General features: G+C 39.5%; 1 protein-coding gene across 5 annotated transcripts in view; it reads left to right on the top strand.

Moving 5' to 3' along the window:
* Positions 1-15,850, top strand: part of ECT2L (epithelial cell transforming 2 like) — a 63,951-nt gene extending 48,101 nt beyond the window's left edge. For 4 of the 5 annotated variants that reach the window (XM_074368265.1, XM_074368262.1, XM_074368261.1 and 1 more), the window contains 9 exons: positions 873-959; positions 1,475-1,689; positions 2,289-2,436; positions 4,061-4,134; positions 4,235-4,391; positions 5,082-5,147; positions 6,531-6,619; positions 14,133-14,305; positions 15,674-15,850. In XM_074368265.1, the coding sequence (XP_074224366.1) occupies positions 873-959; positions 1,475-1,689; positions 2,289-2,436; positions 4,061-4,134; positions 4,235-4,391; positions 5,082-5,147; positions 6,531-6,619; positions 14,133-14,305; positions 15,674-15,801 (1,137 nt within the window). In that variant the 3' untranslated portion in view covers positions 15,802-15,850. The remainder of the gene's footprint in view (positions 1-872; positions 960-1,474; positions 1,690-2,288; positions 2,437-4,060; positions 4,135-4,234; positions 4,392-5,081; positions 5,148-6,530; positions 6,620-14,132; positions 14,306-15,673) is intronic. The other variant, XM_074368263.1, reaches the window with a different exon arrangement.
* Positions 15,851-16,601: the final 751 nt, after the last annotated feature.

Below are 16,601 nucleotides of genomic sequence, written 5' to 3'. Positions count from 1 at the left end.
GCCACAGGTGTCACAGCTGACTGGTTGAAGTTATTTCTCTATAAACTATTAGCATAATTATTTTGAGAGAAGAGAGTATTCCACTCATAGCAACTTTGAATGACTTTGTCAAAATTCAAAGTCAATCTCTTTTTTCCTAGAGTAAGCGCGGAGCAGACGTAAGCGCTCAGGCCAGCCGGGGGGAAGCTGGCTGGCTCTGCGCGGTTCAGGGACCAGAGCTCTTACAGAAAGGCTTCAGGCAGCCTTAAAGGATGGCTGCAGGTACAAACAGAAATGCACTTTTGCTTGAGTAGATTAAGGCAAAAAGAGCCTTAGTTACCAACTGACCTTTCCCTTCCAGTCTCACTCCGAGATGTCAAGGGGTTACCATGGGCGGTCTTATCTCTGACTCGGAAGGACGGCGGTAGTGACGGTTCAGCGTCATTAGCTCTCAGCACAAACATGGGACCATTGTGCCGGTGCTCGGCTGGACCCTGGGATGCTGCAGGCAGAAGAAGGGCTATTGTTTTTAATGTGCTAAATTATATGGAAGCCACAGAACAATTAACAGGATAAAGTGAAGAGAGAAAAAGCCAGATTTCCATGTGGAAACAACCTAGAAACAGCATGTGAGTCGCACAAAAGTGCTGCGCTGAATGTAGTTTCTCACGTGTAATAGTTCCTAGGAAGCGAACAGTTGTTTTTTTTAACATAAAATTTAATTAAAGAGAGGAATGAAATTTGTCAAGCGCGTAACTCACTGTGTCTAGGGGCCACCATAGTTAGGGCTGAAGGCAGAGCTAATGGGAGCCTCCTGTGGGCATAGCACCGACTGGATGTTTAGCTGTTCCGAGGCCTGCCTCCAAATAACCAAGTCTGCATTTAATTCTCAGGAGAGAAATGTTGTAGAAGACAATCCTCAGGACACAAAATCAAGTGTCAGCAAAAATGATTCAAATTTTGAGTTGCTGGTTAAGCTGGTAAGCCAATTATTACATTATAAGAGTTTTCTATTTGTTTTGCTCCTGACCCCCGAAAAGTCTTCAGCCTTTATTCTGGTTGGTTCTTTATTTTTTCTAGAAAGTTTCCCTTAAGGGGAACCCCCCCCCCCTCCAATATAACAGGGGGAAATCCAGACAGTAGTTTTTTCTTTTGAATAAGTCCTGTTCTGAAAAGTTGAGCCAAGAGGATGGAGATGTCACATCTTGGGGGCAAGAGCCATCTCTGTGCTGCTCTGTGCTGTATGAAAAGGACACTGAGACAGCATTTAAAGAAATGGCATAGGGACCTAAGGGTTCACAGTTTCTAACTGACCCACCAACTAGGGTCTGACTTCAACCCTGCACATCCCAAACCAGAAAGGGGAGATCTCAGAGCGACTGCCTGACTGCTCCATACTTTAGTTTCTCTGACTTTGACTGTCAGACTTTTTGAGGCTGTAAACCTGGAAAAAGTCATTATGCTTTCCCTATGAATTCTAAATGCTTTTCTACAGGAGAAAAAGCTACAGCTGGACTCAGCTGAAAAGCGAACCAGCGTCCTCAGAGAACTCTTCCAGAGTGAGAGAAAGTACGTGCAGATACTGGAAATTGTGAGAGGCATTTACGTCGCGCCACTGAGAGCAGCGCTGTCATCAAACAGAGCAATTCTGAGCGCTGCAAACATCCAGATCATTTTCTCTGATATTCTGCAGATTTTATATCTCAACAGGTAAACTCTGAACAGGTGTTTTTTTGAAATATTCATTGGGTGGTGGGAGGAACCCACACTGAATGGAATAGCTTTCCAAAACTATCCAGAGGCTCAGTCGTTCTATGCTCTTCTTGGGGACCCTGCCTGCATCTCACAAAAGACAATGGGCCCCAAATCCTATAAAAAGAAGAGGTTGAACTAGGCCTCTTCCAGTTTGCAAGGTCTGTGACGGCTGAATGAGGGATAATGATAACCTCAGACCCACCGGGAAATGGGCTGAGGGAGGCTGATGGCCTTCAGCTGTTGAAGTGAGTTGACTGTTGTCCTTGGAGGAAGGTAAGAAACTGTCCCCCAGACGAAGTAGGAAGGGGACAGTCAGGGGCAGCCTCTGGTGGCCAGCCTGGAGTGCTGACTCAAGGAGTTAAGGTGAAGAGGTGGGCTTCCACCAGAATCAGCCTACTTCCTTCCCTTCCCAGCTCCTCCTCTCCTGTCACATCTGTGCTGCTCTGTGTCAAGGCAAAGTGATTTGACAAAAGCCCTGCCCCAAATGACTGACAACTCATTTATCAGGCTATCACTGGCCAATGTCTCATGGCCGTGCTTTTCTCGTACTGCAGGCAGTTTCTAGATGCCCTGAGAGACAGACTGCAAGAATGGGGCCCAGCTCACTGCGTGGGAGAAATAGTCCTAAAGTTTGGAAGCCAGTTGAACACATACACCAGTTTCTTCAACAATTACCCTGTTGTTCTGAAAACCATTGAGAAGGTAAAAGATTGAGTTACCACCCAGGCATTTTTTAGACCTTCTGAGCTTGAAAGGAAGTTTCATGTATAATTTAAAGGACTAGAATTAATAGGAAATACTTCTCTACTCTTGGCTTCCAGATCTCCTCTGGTTTATAGTGAACTCCTTGAGGACGGGGACCCCAACTTATCTAATTTTGCACCAGCAGGAGCTGGCCCAGTGCTTGACCCAGCAGGGCCCAGGAACAGGTGGTGGGACTGATCTAACCCTCATGCAAATTCCCAGATTTCCATCTGTCCCAGGCACCTGGGGCTCAGTTGCAGGAAAATGGTCAACAATTAGGCAGAAGCAAGGCTGAGCTCTGCCTCCATGCGGCCTCTACAGCCCTGTGTGGCCTTGTCTAGTCCAGCTCTCTCCTGCAGAAAAGAATTCATAATCCGTATGTTGGAAGAAAGACACCCAATGTGTGAAATCTCACTAAGAAATAAGGAATTTTTTGTCTTGCATTCTGTAGAGAGTGCTTTAGAAACAATCTTCTCTGTTGTGACTTACACCCTCACTGCTCCTGTCGGGACCTCTTCTGACAGCAATAAGATACCTCTTTCTTCTCTCCTCAATTTGCATCAAAGGGTAGCAGAAGAGGCTGCCTTGTGACATGGGGGTCCACTTCTGCCCGTGTCCCCTGTGCCCACTGTGGCCGTGTCTGCTTGTCTGCACTGAGGCCCTGAAGAGAAGGCCCGGAGGGGCTGAGAGTTCTCGAGACGATTCCTGACCTCAGACACCCCCCTTTGTCGTGGTCTTCCTGCCCTGCCCAGGGAGTTTAAACGCTGCTGGACAACTCAGTTATGTGAGGGTCACATCAATAAGGCAATTGCATAGAACTGACCTTTAGGGCTAGAACTGGAACAAAGCATCACACGTTGTCATAGGCAAATCGGTGCCAACATTTTCACAGTCATGGGCAATAATGTATCTATTTCACTAGCGTGGGGGTGCACGTAAGTCAGTACTCAATAAACGTTAGCTATGATGGAAATCAGTGAATATTTGATTTCTAGAGATCAGCATTACTGTCATCTGAGAAAAATAAGGTAACTTCCTGGGTGCCCTAATGGTGATGAGTAATATATTTTCCAACAGATGGTAGGTAGAGTGGAGCACCGTTTTAATGTTACTGTGGAAAACATGATTAACAGCAGCATTATAGGTGAGCACCATCAACAGTCTCTTACTAGAAGGAAGTAACATTTACTGTGTGACTTTATGGCACTTTATGGATAGGATTTCCTCCCCTCACCACAAGAGTTACGTACAATATCTGTGAGAAAACTGAGGCCCAGAGAAGTTAAGTAACTTGACACTAGAATTAAATTAGGAGTCTGATTCTAATCCAGCCCTACCTCCTTGCAGAGTCCATTTTCATTTTCCTGCAATGAGTAAGTTCAGTGAATAGGGGTGGGTGTGTGGTATAAATCATGCACTACACTTAGACTCTCGGTAAGCACCTGCAGTATTAACAGTACTCTTGATTAGTGGCAGATGATGTCCTTTTGCTTTGAGTGCTTCGTAGATCATGCCTGCCTGGGGGAATAGAACGCTTTACAGCTGTCTTATAGAGTCTTGATGCTATAACGCTCACCTTTAGTGCAGAGAAATGACACCAGCATTCCGAGCTTTCCTGAAGAGGCATGACAAGACCATGGTTACCCATATGCTGAGGTAAGTTCTGAAGGGCAGCACAGCTGGGGCGCCCCAAGGATCGGGCGTTCTCTGGCCATCGGAAAGGAGACCAGGGTTCCCTTCTCTGTGCCTCACGCAGCCTTCCGGAGCTGCTTTTGTATCCATCCCGAAGAGTTGAAGAATATATTCATCTTCTCTATGCTCTGAGGCTTCATACTCCTGCAGAACACGTTGACCATGGGGACTTGACCACTGCAATTGAACAAATCAAAAAATACAAAGGTTATTTAGATCAGGTTGGTCACTGATAAGAGTCTGTGTCCTTTAAAGATGTTACGATGCCTTTGTGGTACTCTAAGATCCTGAAATATCTTAACTTCATGCGGTTTTTACTTCAAAATCTTTCATCCTTTTATGATGTGAAATCATTGTGTTCAATGATTTTGAGCCCTAAGGGCATCTATTCCAAATCAAATCACATAAGACAGAATGTCTTCAGATATCTGTGTAAGTACAATAAAATCTTTATTAATATAAAAGTTTAAAGAATGGAGTATTTGAGTTGATTTTTCTAGATGGCTAAAAGAAAAAAAAGTAAAACCCTTTGTTTCTGAAAGGACTTTGTAATGTGTTAATTAACTATTCTGCCTAAGTAACTACAGCAATCACAATTATTCCCTGCAAGATTTCAGTGTCTTGGAGTACAGCACTATCATTATGAGAATATCATTGTGATGTGCAGACTGCACGGGAGTCTGGGCTGAATGTAAACTGATCACACGTTATGCCCAGAAGATACTTTTTGAATATAGTCTTGTCACTTGCCTTTTTGTTTTACAACATTGGGTACCTGAAATTGAGATTCTTACTATAGTTTATGAAAATACTGAGCCCTTATTATAGGTGCCATAAATTACTTTTAACTTATTTTTTATGTATAAAAAATTACACTTTTAGTTTGCCTAAAATTAGGGTCTGTTTCCTAGATGAAGCAAACCATCAATATGAAAGATCGGCTGTCAGACATAGAGAGAATCATCTGGGGATGCCCTGTACGTATTCTGATGTACTCGCTACATCTCGTGCTCGTGAATTTTAACCTCAAGTCACTGGCAAAAGGAGACAAACAGATTTCAATTCAGCTGACATCTGTTGAATGCCTACTGTGTGCCAGATGCTGCCAAGCTTTCATATCTCACATCCTTGTTATCTGCAAGGATGCTGGTTGAGAAGAGACACAAGTGGGCTTGGCCCCACCCTGTAACTTCTTTGCAGTCTTAGCCCCTTGCTTGGTACTACTGTGATCATGACCCCCTTTGAGGCATGGGGCCATGTCTTTATTGTTTTCTGTCTCCCTGCACACAGTGTCTGGTGTAGGATTCTGCACACTGAGGACATCTGCAAAAATCCTGGAAGTGTTTTGTTGGCTGTCTGTTACATACAGAGTATCACCTGATCCCATTCTACCTTCCCTCTTACTGCCTTGCCTACCACCTGACGATCAGGCCACGCAGATCTACTCACAGTTCTTCAATAATCTTAGCCTCTCCCCACACATCTGTGCTCTGCCCATGTTCTTCCTTCTTGCAAATTGCCTTCTTTGTCTACTCCACTGAATAAACTCCTATTCATCCTTTAAAGACCCAGTTCAATCACTGTCTGCCTTGTAAAGTTTCCCCCAACGTCCCCAGTTGCAAGTTTCCCCTTCCTAGGTTTTCTGCAGCACCCTGAACATCCCTGTCACATTTTCTTGCGAATCTTTATTCACAAGATCGGGGGTTCCATCAGGTATGCACTGTGATTTACTTGTCTTCTACTGTTCAGCATATTGAAGGAACTCAGTATATGAATTATACTGAAGTATCAATTGATTGGAAGTGTTATTTTTATTTGTTCAAGTTGGGGAAGCAAGATGGAGTTGTTCTGGACTCATTTAGATCTGCACATTTGATAGGAAAAGAGAAGTGGAGTTGATTCGATTACAGAAAATTCAAAATCTTGGAACTCATCGAGTCCATAGAACTTTACCTCTGGATCACAGTGCACACCAAGTGATCACCTCCATGCCTAGATCAGTAAAAGGGCCTGACTTCCTAATTTGTAACAATTCATTCACTTCTTTTTCTTGATCGATCCCTTCTTACCCACCCCACCCCCACTTCATTTTAGATACTAGGAAAGCATTTATAAAAAAACAATGATTTTAATAGTTTAAAAAATTAGACAACACCCTCAAATATAGTTTTAACTGTCAATTCTGCAGTCTTCCTAAAGAAAGCCTATTTTTACAAAAAGTGAAAACATTTGCTTTTTTCATAATTGAACTGAGTTCTACTCAACATTTACATCTTCTGGGATATAAAATAGTTCTGCAGTAGTGGGACTTGTTTTCTAAAAATGTATATATGTTTCTAATTTTGTTTTTGATTTCATAGATTCTATCAGAAGTAAACAGATATCTGATTAGGGTCCAAGATGTAGCCCAACTTCACTGCTGTGATGAGGAAATCAGCTTCTCTTTAAGGTAAACATTTAGCTATTCTATGGCTGTGAGTGTGTCTTACTCATCTTGTACCCAGCATCCAGGACAATGTCTGACATCTTGCAAGTTTACAATGAATCTTTGTGTTGAACTGAAAAGTTGCACACACACCCCTCTCTGAGACAATGTTAGGTGCTTTAATCACTTCACTCACATTCCAGGCAGCTACTGGGTGGAATGGAAGAAAGGAAATGGTCTTTGCCAGGACCACTAACTCCACAGAAATAGAAATTCTGAAGTCTGGTCACTTTCTTACTGAGAAGAGAGCCAAGTGTTGTGGGACATTACATCAAGTGTCTGCTCAGCTACAAGAAAGAGAAGACCAGTTTATTATCTGCAGATAGTTGTTGAGGTCGGTATTCAAAAGGTCTCACCATAAGACCACCACGACACTGAGTGCTCATAGTAGTGTAAGAACTACTGTGATGGGAGGTGCCAGTTTCTGTAAGCTAGCATTCCTTTTCTCCTTTAGAACAAGGGTGGGCAAACTTCTTCAGTAAAGGTTCAGATAGTAAGTATTCTAGGTCTTTCTTGCCAGAAGATCTCTGTGGCAACTACCTAACTGCTGTTGAAGCACCCACACAGATACAAAAATACAATACATAACAAATAATACAATCTTCATGAACAATACAATACATAAGTGAACAAGTGTAGCTGTGTTCCAATAAAGCTTTATTTACAAAAACAAGGGGGGGGTGTCATAGTGTTTTGATTCCTGCTTTAGAAAATTGTTTTCCAAACTATGTTCTCAGTGGCAAAGATGATAACTCAACAAATAGCCATCAAATGGAGAATTAACTCCAATAAAAGAAATAAAAATTGATTTGTCTTGTTATTTCAATGAATATATCAGTGAATGTTTCCCAAAGGCCCAGGGCAGGTCGATAGTTGGAAGAAACCAGACCCCTCATCTCTATCCCCACCTGGAGTATATCTTAAATGAAAATCAAAGCACACAATTGTGTCACTTTTCTCATTTTCACAGTGTTTTTGTTTGCTTTTGGTCAGTAGCAGAAGAAATGAGCTAGAATGATGGGAGGAAACTAGCTACCAAGCCAACAATTTTAAACACACTGGTGTAGCAGGAGACATGCTAGGATTATTCCAAGTATTTTTTAAAGAATTTACTTTACCTTCATGTATTCATTCTCAAGAACTCTTTCTTTATGTAAGTCCCAGTTTCTGACTTACATAATGTATCTTTTCTCTGAAGAACATCTTTTAACATTTTTTGCTAGGTAAGTCTGTTGGCAATGAATTTTGGTTCATCTGAGGCTCATTATTTCTCTTTCACTTTTGAAGGATAATTTTTCTGGCTACAAAATTCTAGATCAGTGGGTTTTTTCTTTCAACACTTACTTCATTCTACTCTCTTCTTGCTTGCATGGTTTCTAAAGAGATGTCCAATGTAATTCTTATCTTTTTCCCTCTGTAAGAAAGGTGTTTAATTTTGATTTTTGTTATTGCTCTCTAGGTTCTTTGAAGATTTTATCTTTGTCTTTGATTTTCTAGAATTTGAATGTAATATGTGTAGATTTCAGGGGATTTTTCCTGCTTGGTATTCTCTAAGCTTCCTGGATCTGTTTAGTGTTTGTCAATAATTTTGAAAAATTCTCAGCCATTATAACTTCAAATATTTCTTCTGTTTCATTCTTTCCTCTCCATCTGATATGCCCGTTAGACTTAAGTACACCTTTTGTAATTTTCCCATTTTTTGGGATATTCTGTTCCTTTCTTTTTCACTCTTTTCTCTGCTTTCTATTGATATATCTTCAGGCTCACTGATTCTCTTCTTGGCTACATCCAGTGTGCTGATGAGTGCATCAAAGGCGTTATTCATTTCTATTATGGTGTTTTTGGTTTCTAGAATTTCCTTTTAATTCTCTCTTGGAGTTTCCACCTCTGTTTATATTATATATCTGTACTTACGTGTTGTCCACTTTTTCCATTAAAGTCCTTAATTTAACTTATCACAGTTATTTTAAACTCCATAGTCTGACAATTCCAACAACATTCCTGCCAAATCTGGGTCTGGTTCTGATGCTTGCTGTCTTACCAGACTGTGTTTTCCTACCTCTTAGCATGCCTTGTAATTTTTTGTTGAAAGCCAGACATGATGTATAGAATAAAAGGAACTGAGGTAAATAGGTCTTTAGTGTGCAGTTTTACATTTATCTGGCTAGATGTTAGCCTGTATTTACTGTTTGTTGTAGCTGTGGTGTCAGAGGCTACAATTTTCATTTTTGTCTCCCCTGTTGTCATTGGGTTTCCTTAAGGATCCCATAAATAGGACTTGAAACCTGCAGTTCTTTTCAGCTGTAATGCCTTGTTTGTAAGCAGTCCTATCGATGTGGTAGTAAGGTGTGAGGGGAAGGGAAGTTGTATGTTCTATGATGAGGTCTCAGTCTTTTAGTGAGACTGTGCCCCTGGGCTATGACCTTTACAAGTTCCTATAAGCATTTTTTTTTTTTTTTTTGCTCACCTCTCTGATGAGACAGGAAGGTTAGAAGGAGTTGGAGTTGGGTATTCACCCTTTCCTCATGTTGGTTAGGTGCTGGTAAAATTGTTTCCATTGAGAGCAGGCCTTTGTTAAGTGGAACAGAACTCTCTGGGCAAGTTTCAAATGGTTACTTTCTCCCTCCTTATGGGAAAAATTAAGGGATTGTTCTTAGATCTTCATGGTGAGAACTTGGTGGGGCTCCTGGAGGTAAAACTCACATGAGGGGTGGGTGTGGAGTGGGCTAATGCTAGGTCTCCAGGAGTTTGTAATCTCTTGCACTAACTCACATTCAGTCTCTAGCAATTAGTCAATTACCCTTTAAACATTCTTACCCGATGCTGGCTCCAGCAGGCAGCTGCCGCTTCCAGTAAGCTGTGCTTCTATGTGCCAGCTTGTCTCTCCAGGTTTTGGGGTGGTAGTTTACCTTGTGACCTCATTTCTCTGATAGCTCTGAGTTGTTGATTCTGTTTTCATCTTCCTTTTTGTTGTGAGGATGGAAGTGATGACTTTTAAACTCTTTACATGTCCAGCCAGAAACCAGAAGTCTCAATTATTAGAATTTAGACTTCTGCTTTAGTCTTTGGACAAGAGTGCATTTAAAGATCTCAGGAAAATGGAGGAATACTAAATTATTTTACACTCTAATTATGAGGTACATTTATATTTAAGTAGGCACTATTTCAGTGATTTGCCAAGCAATAAATATAAATGTAATTTTACATTAATATTTGAAATTAAGTAAATACAATAAGGTTCATATTCCACAAGTTATCGCAGAACATTTAGCCTGTAACCTTGTTTTCTGTCATTTTAGGAACTCACAATGATAGTCCCATGATTTCCATCATTTCTACTCAGAGGAAAGTCTGTTTATATTTATGTGTACAAAACCAACTCATTTCAGTCTAAGGTTTTATAGTTTACCACATATTTTAACCACTCTCATTTGATATAATCCTTACAACCACCTGGTGAGGAAGGTGGGAATGGAACTATGTTATGGCTGCTGAATCTGGATTTGAATAACTTGTCTGAGGTCACAGAACTAATAAGTGCTGGCTCAGAATTCAAAAGCAGGTCTCAGTGTTCTGTCCACTGATTAGACCAGTAGGTGGAAAGATGAGCTGGGCTTTCCTCATAATAAACTCACCAACACAGCAGCAAGTACTAAACAAATTACTAACAAACAAGAGCAGAAGCTAAGAAAGAACAAGTAAATAATTGCACTACAAAAATGAAAAACTTTGCTCTGAGGTAGAGATGAAGTCATGGAGTCATTTTGGAGCTAGGAAATCTAGAGGCATTTGTCCCTCTGTGGATATAGCCCAGAGAGTTTGGGTATGTTAAGCTTTTATAATACATTATGTACCTTGGAACTTTTTTTATTGCTTTTTCAGAAACACCAATTTTCATCTATGTGACATTATGCTTGACAATTTTGAGCAGTTTTATTTTTGTTTCCTTCTAATGGGGTCTCCCCAAAGGTTCTCTGAAACCCTAGGAACTCTCTAGGACTGGTGAATAGAGGCACGGCCTTGAATCACCAAAAGGAGGACTCAGACCCTGAGTCCTCAAGGAAGAATACTACTACACTGCCAAGGATGCATGCTGTAACTTTCCTTTTAGCCTTTCCTGAAGGGGCCGACCGTCATTTACCAGGGCAAGCAGGCATTGGGGAAAGAAATACCCAGACTTCTCAGGTACACTGGATTCTGGCTCTGCACTGACTTTTATCCTGGCAACCGCTAAACCACTATGATCCATGAGTCAGAATGTGGATGATGGGTCTAGGTGATAAACAGTTTTGGCTCAAGGCAGCTCACAGAACCAACGGCCTACTGTTGTCTGTTTATGCTCTGAAAATTCAGTTTTATGTATTTTTGGAAGTTAGATACTTTGTCTCTTGGACTGGCTAATGCAGTAATTAAACAACAACAAAATACTTCTAGAATGGTGTTAAGAATTTAAACTAAAGTAGACCTATTCTATTTTGCTGAGTCATTGAGCCTATTTGTGACTAAGCAAAGAAATCATATTCAAGTTCAAGGGACAAAATCTACCCTTGGAGTTGGTTCTTTTGAATGTGAGCAGAAGCAGCTTTCTGAAACCCTAGTAGGATCCAGAGTTTCCATTTCAGTTGCTCCATTATGTCAATATGAAAGGCAAAAAAAAAAGCATTTGTTTTTGCATCTGTAGAATTGTTAAGTTTAAAAAATTTTTCTGGTGTTTTTTGTCTCTGGATGAAAATTGTTGGAGATCTTGTGGGGTGTAATTGGCTTTTGGAGAGCCTTTTTCTAGGTAAAACTCACCTATATATTTTTTAAACAGCACTTTTACAATCAGATTAAAATAATAAAAACTTCTTTGTGTGTTTATCTTTCCCTGCTCACGTCCTCAGATTACAAGTGGACTGAACTCCAAGCTCAAGTTAATGTGCCTGCTCCTTCCCTCCTCTGGCCTCTCCACCCACTCAGTCCAAGTGGGTCACTAAACTGGAATTCTCTTTCATTTACCTCTGCTTTCAATGTTGTCCCTTCCAAAGGAAAAAAACTAAACATGTTTACTAGAACAAACACCCCTTTCAAAGCTACTTCTTCAAAGCACCCTTGTAGTTCAGATAGAACAGCAGTTTTATTGTAGCTTTAAACATTTTTCTAAAATGGTATGATGATTCTTATCAGCAATCGGATAAAAATATTGCCAAAAGGGTCAAGAATATGGTGGAGTTCTTTTGCCTATTTTAAAGTGGCCCTTTGCCCCATCCAGCCCAGCACACACAGATGTAAAATGCACCCCATCTTTCTTGCTTCCCCTCTCCCTCATTCCTAGTTCAGTTTGCTCCATTATTCTCAGAATGAGCTATCAACTTGATCTAGAACATTATTTCTAGCAAGGTATCAGTAAATATGAAACATCTACTCCTTCTAGCCTAAATCAGAACCACAGAGATGGGATGGAAATGTTTGAAAAAGGAAGTTGGTTCTAGTTGTTGTGTGATCACTGCATTGTTATCTACCCACACACCTGACATGACCTGCATCTCCTCACACTCTCCAAAGAGCTGAACCTGAAGTATGGTACTCCTTAAAGATGTTTTGACATCCTCTCCAGTCCTTCACCTACCTCATGGGCATGACTGTAACTGATGACTTAGGCACCTCACTACTCCACGTGTGGTCTGCACACCAGCAGTCCCAGGCTGCTGTTAGAAACGCAGAACCTCAGGCTAGCCTAGCTCTGAGGAATCATAATTTGCACTTTAACAAAAGCTCTGAGCAACTCAGATGCACATTAAAGTTTATATTAAGCACAAGTCAGAGCCATTATAGTATAAAGTGGATTCTAAATGTGAATTATAGCAGCTTTTATGGAGAACAATCTGGAAGTCTTTGATAAAGATATGTGTACTATTTGGCCAGTCAATCCTACCTGATAGAAATTGGGACTCCTATCTGATAGAAGTAACAGTACCTGTAAGGAATTTATTTATGTGTAAGGAATCAGTTTATCCCAATATTGCTCACAGTGGCAATAAAGGAATTAAAAATGAAAGAAGGGAGGGGGAAAGAAAGGAGGGAAGAGAGACCTGAGCCTGTAAACAAAGCAAATGTCCATGAAAAGAAGAACGTTCGTCAAATGGGGAAGTGTTGGATACATCATGGTCCAGCCACACTATTATTTAGCTATTAGAAAAAAATTGAAGTGATTCCCATTGCTGAGAAAAGCAAGAAAGAAGTCTGGATAATACTACCATTTTTATAAAACAATGGCAACCTACCTATAAATAGATGTGTATATATAGGTACATATGTGAATTACCTGAGCAGGTTAAAAAAAAAAAAAAGTGGAAAGTTACATACTAATTTGTTAACTTGGGTGACCTGAGTGGAGGAAGGAGCCAAACAAAAAGTGAAACAAAAGAGTGGTACATTAAAAAAGCTGATGGTACATGCTGATGTTACTTTAGCATTTTGATAAAACTTTAAGTGTATCTGAATCAACAATTTAAAAATTAAACAAAATTGATGAAGATAAAAAAAATAAGAGAATTCCTCTGAATAAGCCAGTAAATTGATTTGCTTCCTTAGAGTTACATCCTTAAGAGTTGCTTGATGTTTTTAAGAGGAAAACATTTTTTGGTTATCTTCCATCAAAATAACGAGCTTGTTGCACTTAGCCACTCCTGGTGCGGGGCAGGGACTGGGGGCGTAGGGTGGGGCTCCCCCAAGCTCCTCCCTAACACATCATGTGGTGCTCCGTTTAGTACCCACAGTAGATGACCCATACTGGAGTACAGTGAAACTGGCTCCACCAACAGAAAAGCAAAGAGGATACTAGTTGGAGGTTGGGGGCACAATATTTTGCTTACTGATAAACATGCCTACAGCTGACCTTGATGGCAACCTCAGTGAAAATGAATAGTTATTTAATTCCAACTTTTTATTGTTTCCCTCCAATCAAAATTAGAATTTCTTTCCTACTTAGTAAATGCTTTTCTTCTCCCTGCTTTCTGCCTGAGACACCTCACACCTTACTGATTCTTGTGCTTTTCTCTAATCCAACCTGTTCCCCTTAAAAGATAAAACCAAACCAAAAGAAAATGTATTTTCCCCAGATGCCCTAAATACATCGAACACAAAATACCAACCTTTTGACAAAAGTTTAAAAACACAGCTTTAACGTGATTCATGTCATAAAGGAGTGAAAGTTCTGTGTTCATTTTTCCTGCATTGATTGGATACTTGTCCAGTGGATCTCAAACCATTCCACCAGGAACCTTGAGGCCCACCCACACAATTAATCTGAGACAGAGGGACTAGTAACAACCAGAAAAAAATACACAGAGAACTTCAATAAGCCATTCAAAAGGTCTGAGGTGGGCAAAATCCTTGACTACTGGGTTACCAACATAAAGATGGTGAACTGTGTAACAAGCATGTATGTATGCATATGTAAAACTACTAAAACTGCTCCTTCTCTGTCTTAACTCAGGCTCTATGAACATATTCGTGATCTCAGTCTCTTCCTCTTCAATGATGCACTGCTTGTTTCTAGTCGGGGCACGTCTCATACTCCATTCGAAAGGACTTCAATATCAACCTACCAGTTCATTGCATCCGTGGCCCTTCATAGGTTACTCATAGAAGATATTCCAGATTCCAAATGTATGTATTCTTTTCCTCCAAAGAGTTAAATGCCTTTAGGAAGCTGTATTATACAAAGCCCATTAACTATTAAAATAGAAAAGCAGGAAGAGAACTAGAATTTGCCAGTTTGCAAATAATTTCCCTAATAGTTTTAGGATCCTATTAATGTAAACTTTCATCTATCTCTGAAATAGCAAAAGAAAGGCATACTGGCATTGTCAGACACACACCTTAAGACATAAGGAAAACAACTTTCAAAAACCATGAAGAGACATAACCCTACATCATTGTGAGGGATTTTCTGAAGCAGTCTGACAGGAGCTGGGGTCCTTAACCACCACTCTGTACTGATTGTAGATGTTACAATTTTAGATTTTTATCTATTACTTTTCCATTCTACTGGGAATAAGCGATTATTACAGGTTTGACTGTACCTTTTCTTCTGAAAGTTCGTATTTGAGAGTTCTATAAAGGATCGATTTGCAAAGGATGTTTGGTAACAAACATTCCCTCATAATAATCTCAATAGAAATACCATGTTACGAAAATAAATCCTACTTAAACTTACTGTACTTAGTTTTTATCTTATATTCTACTTTCCAATCTTAAAAGGATCCATATGTCTTTCCCATATTTGTTAGGCCAATCTGAATGTAACACCTCTCATTTCAGTATTTTTTACTGCATGTGAAGGCAAGACTCAAGGTTAAAGCTGGAATGAAGATCTCAGAGAAGGAACTAATAATCTAAAATGGGCTGCTTTCCCATTAGCTTTAGCCCCATTTAAACTCTGAGCATGAGAAAAAATGAACACTAAATATGGGAATAAATATTTCCACCTAGAATTCAAACTCAGGTAAAAAGAGATAGTTACCTGTATCCACTGGGTGTGGTTGAAGAGTGTATGACATGTCTCCTTTCATCTCCCCTTAATCAGCTGTGCTCTGTGTCAAAATACCGTAACGTAACTTAAGAGTGGGCACTCAGCTCAGCAGTCAGCCTAGTTCTGTCCTGGCCCCCATACCAAGGTGGTCCAGGTTGAGCTCTCAGCATCTCTTACCTACAATAACTCTTAGTATAGACCTTGACTGGTTCCAGTTCCTTCTGGAATTAAAGAACATCACATCATCTATCATTCAGTCTTTAAAAATAATTGCTAGTTACAATTAAACAATTATAATATAAAGATAAGATTATTTTAGACTATATTAGAATCATTCTGTATCTTAGGATATTATATTCTAAACTGGATTTGTATTTGTTTGAATCTCTCTTTAATTTTCAATAAAATTTTCAAGTTGACTTGGCTAATTCTTGAATTTTAAAACATTTTCTTTTGATTGTTACCTGCAAAGATTAATTAGTATACCCCAAATATTTTTACAGATATCAGGAATGCATTTATTCTTCAAGGTCCAAAACATGAATGGATTTGTGCTGCAGAGGGTGAGGATGATAAATTCCTATGGTTGTCAGTACTCCAAAGTGCCATCAAAAGTAGTATGGAAAAGTGAGAATGGACTTAAAAATCCAGCGGTGCCAATCTACCAAGACAAAGACAGACAGCATATATTTTCTATTCCAGAAGATCCAGCAAGAAGCAGAATGATTATGTATCAGGGTTGATGGGAGGATGAACTAGGATGGCCCATAAAGTTCCTTTTAATTTTTAAAATTTATCATAGATGCTCAATTATGTGAAATGGACAAAAGAACAATTTGAATACAAAATTTTGAACCAGTTATTTTGGTAGTTATTTTTCACAGACAGTATTATTTAGAGTAGTCTGACTAACAAAACCTAAAACAGAACAAGGGTACTGGGTATTTAAAGTTTTGTTTTATGATCTAATGAAAAATAAAAGCATAATGAAAAATGTTTCTTAAATGATCAGTATCTTAGAAAAATGTTTTTAATCTAATGGTGACTTACCAATCATCTTTAACATGTTCATAAAATTGTTATTGATTTAAAAAAATATATAATATAAACGGTAATTTACTAAAAAATCTGACATATATCCTTAGTATGAATGTACTTCTCCAGAGACCATTTTTAAAAATATACCACTATAGTACTAAAAAGTTTTCTGTAATTTTTACATGTTCTTTTGCTACAAAATTAATTTCTTAGACGTTTTAAATAAAACGCTTTAAAAACCTGTTACACTGTTAAATTAGAAGGCTGTTGGTGGGTGGGGGACCTTTTAAAAAAAATAAAAAGTAAACTTGCCTGCAATGGAATTTAGCGGAGTGAAAAATGAAGAAATTAAGACAGTTCTGTTTTAAAATAGAGAAAAAGAAAAGTAAGTAT

This window comes from Camelus bactrianus, chromosome 8 (assembly GCF_048773025.1).
Source record: "Camelus bactrianus isolate YW-2024 breed Bactrian camel chromosome 8, ASM4877302v1, whole genome shotgun sequence".
Lineage (NCBI taxonomy): Eukaryota > Metazoa > Chordata > Mammalia > Artiodactyla > Camelidae > Camelus > Camelus bactrianus.
This window is presented reverse-complemented; position numbering and strand designations above follow the sequence as displayed.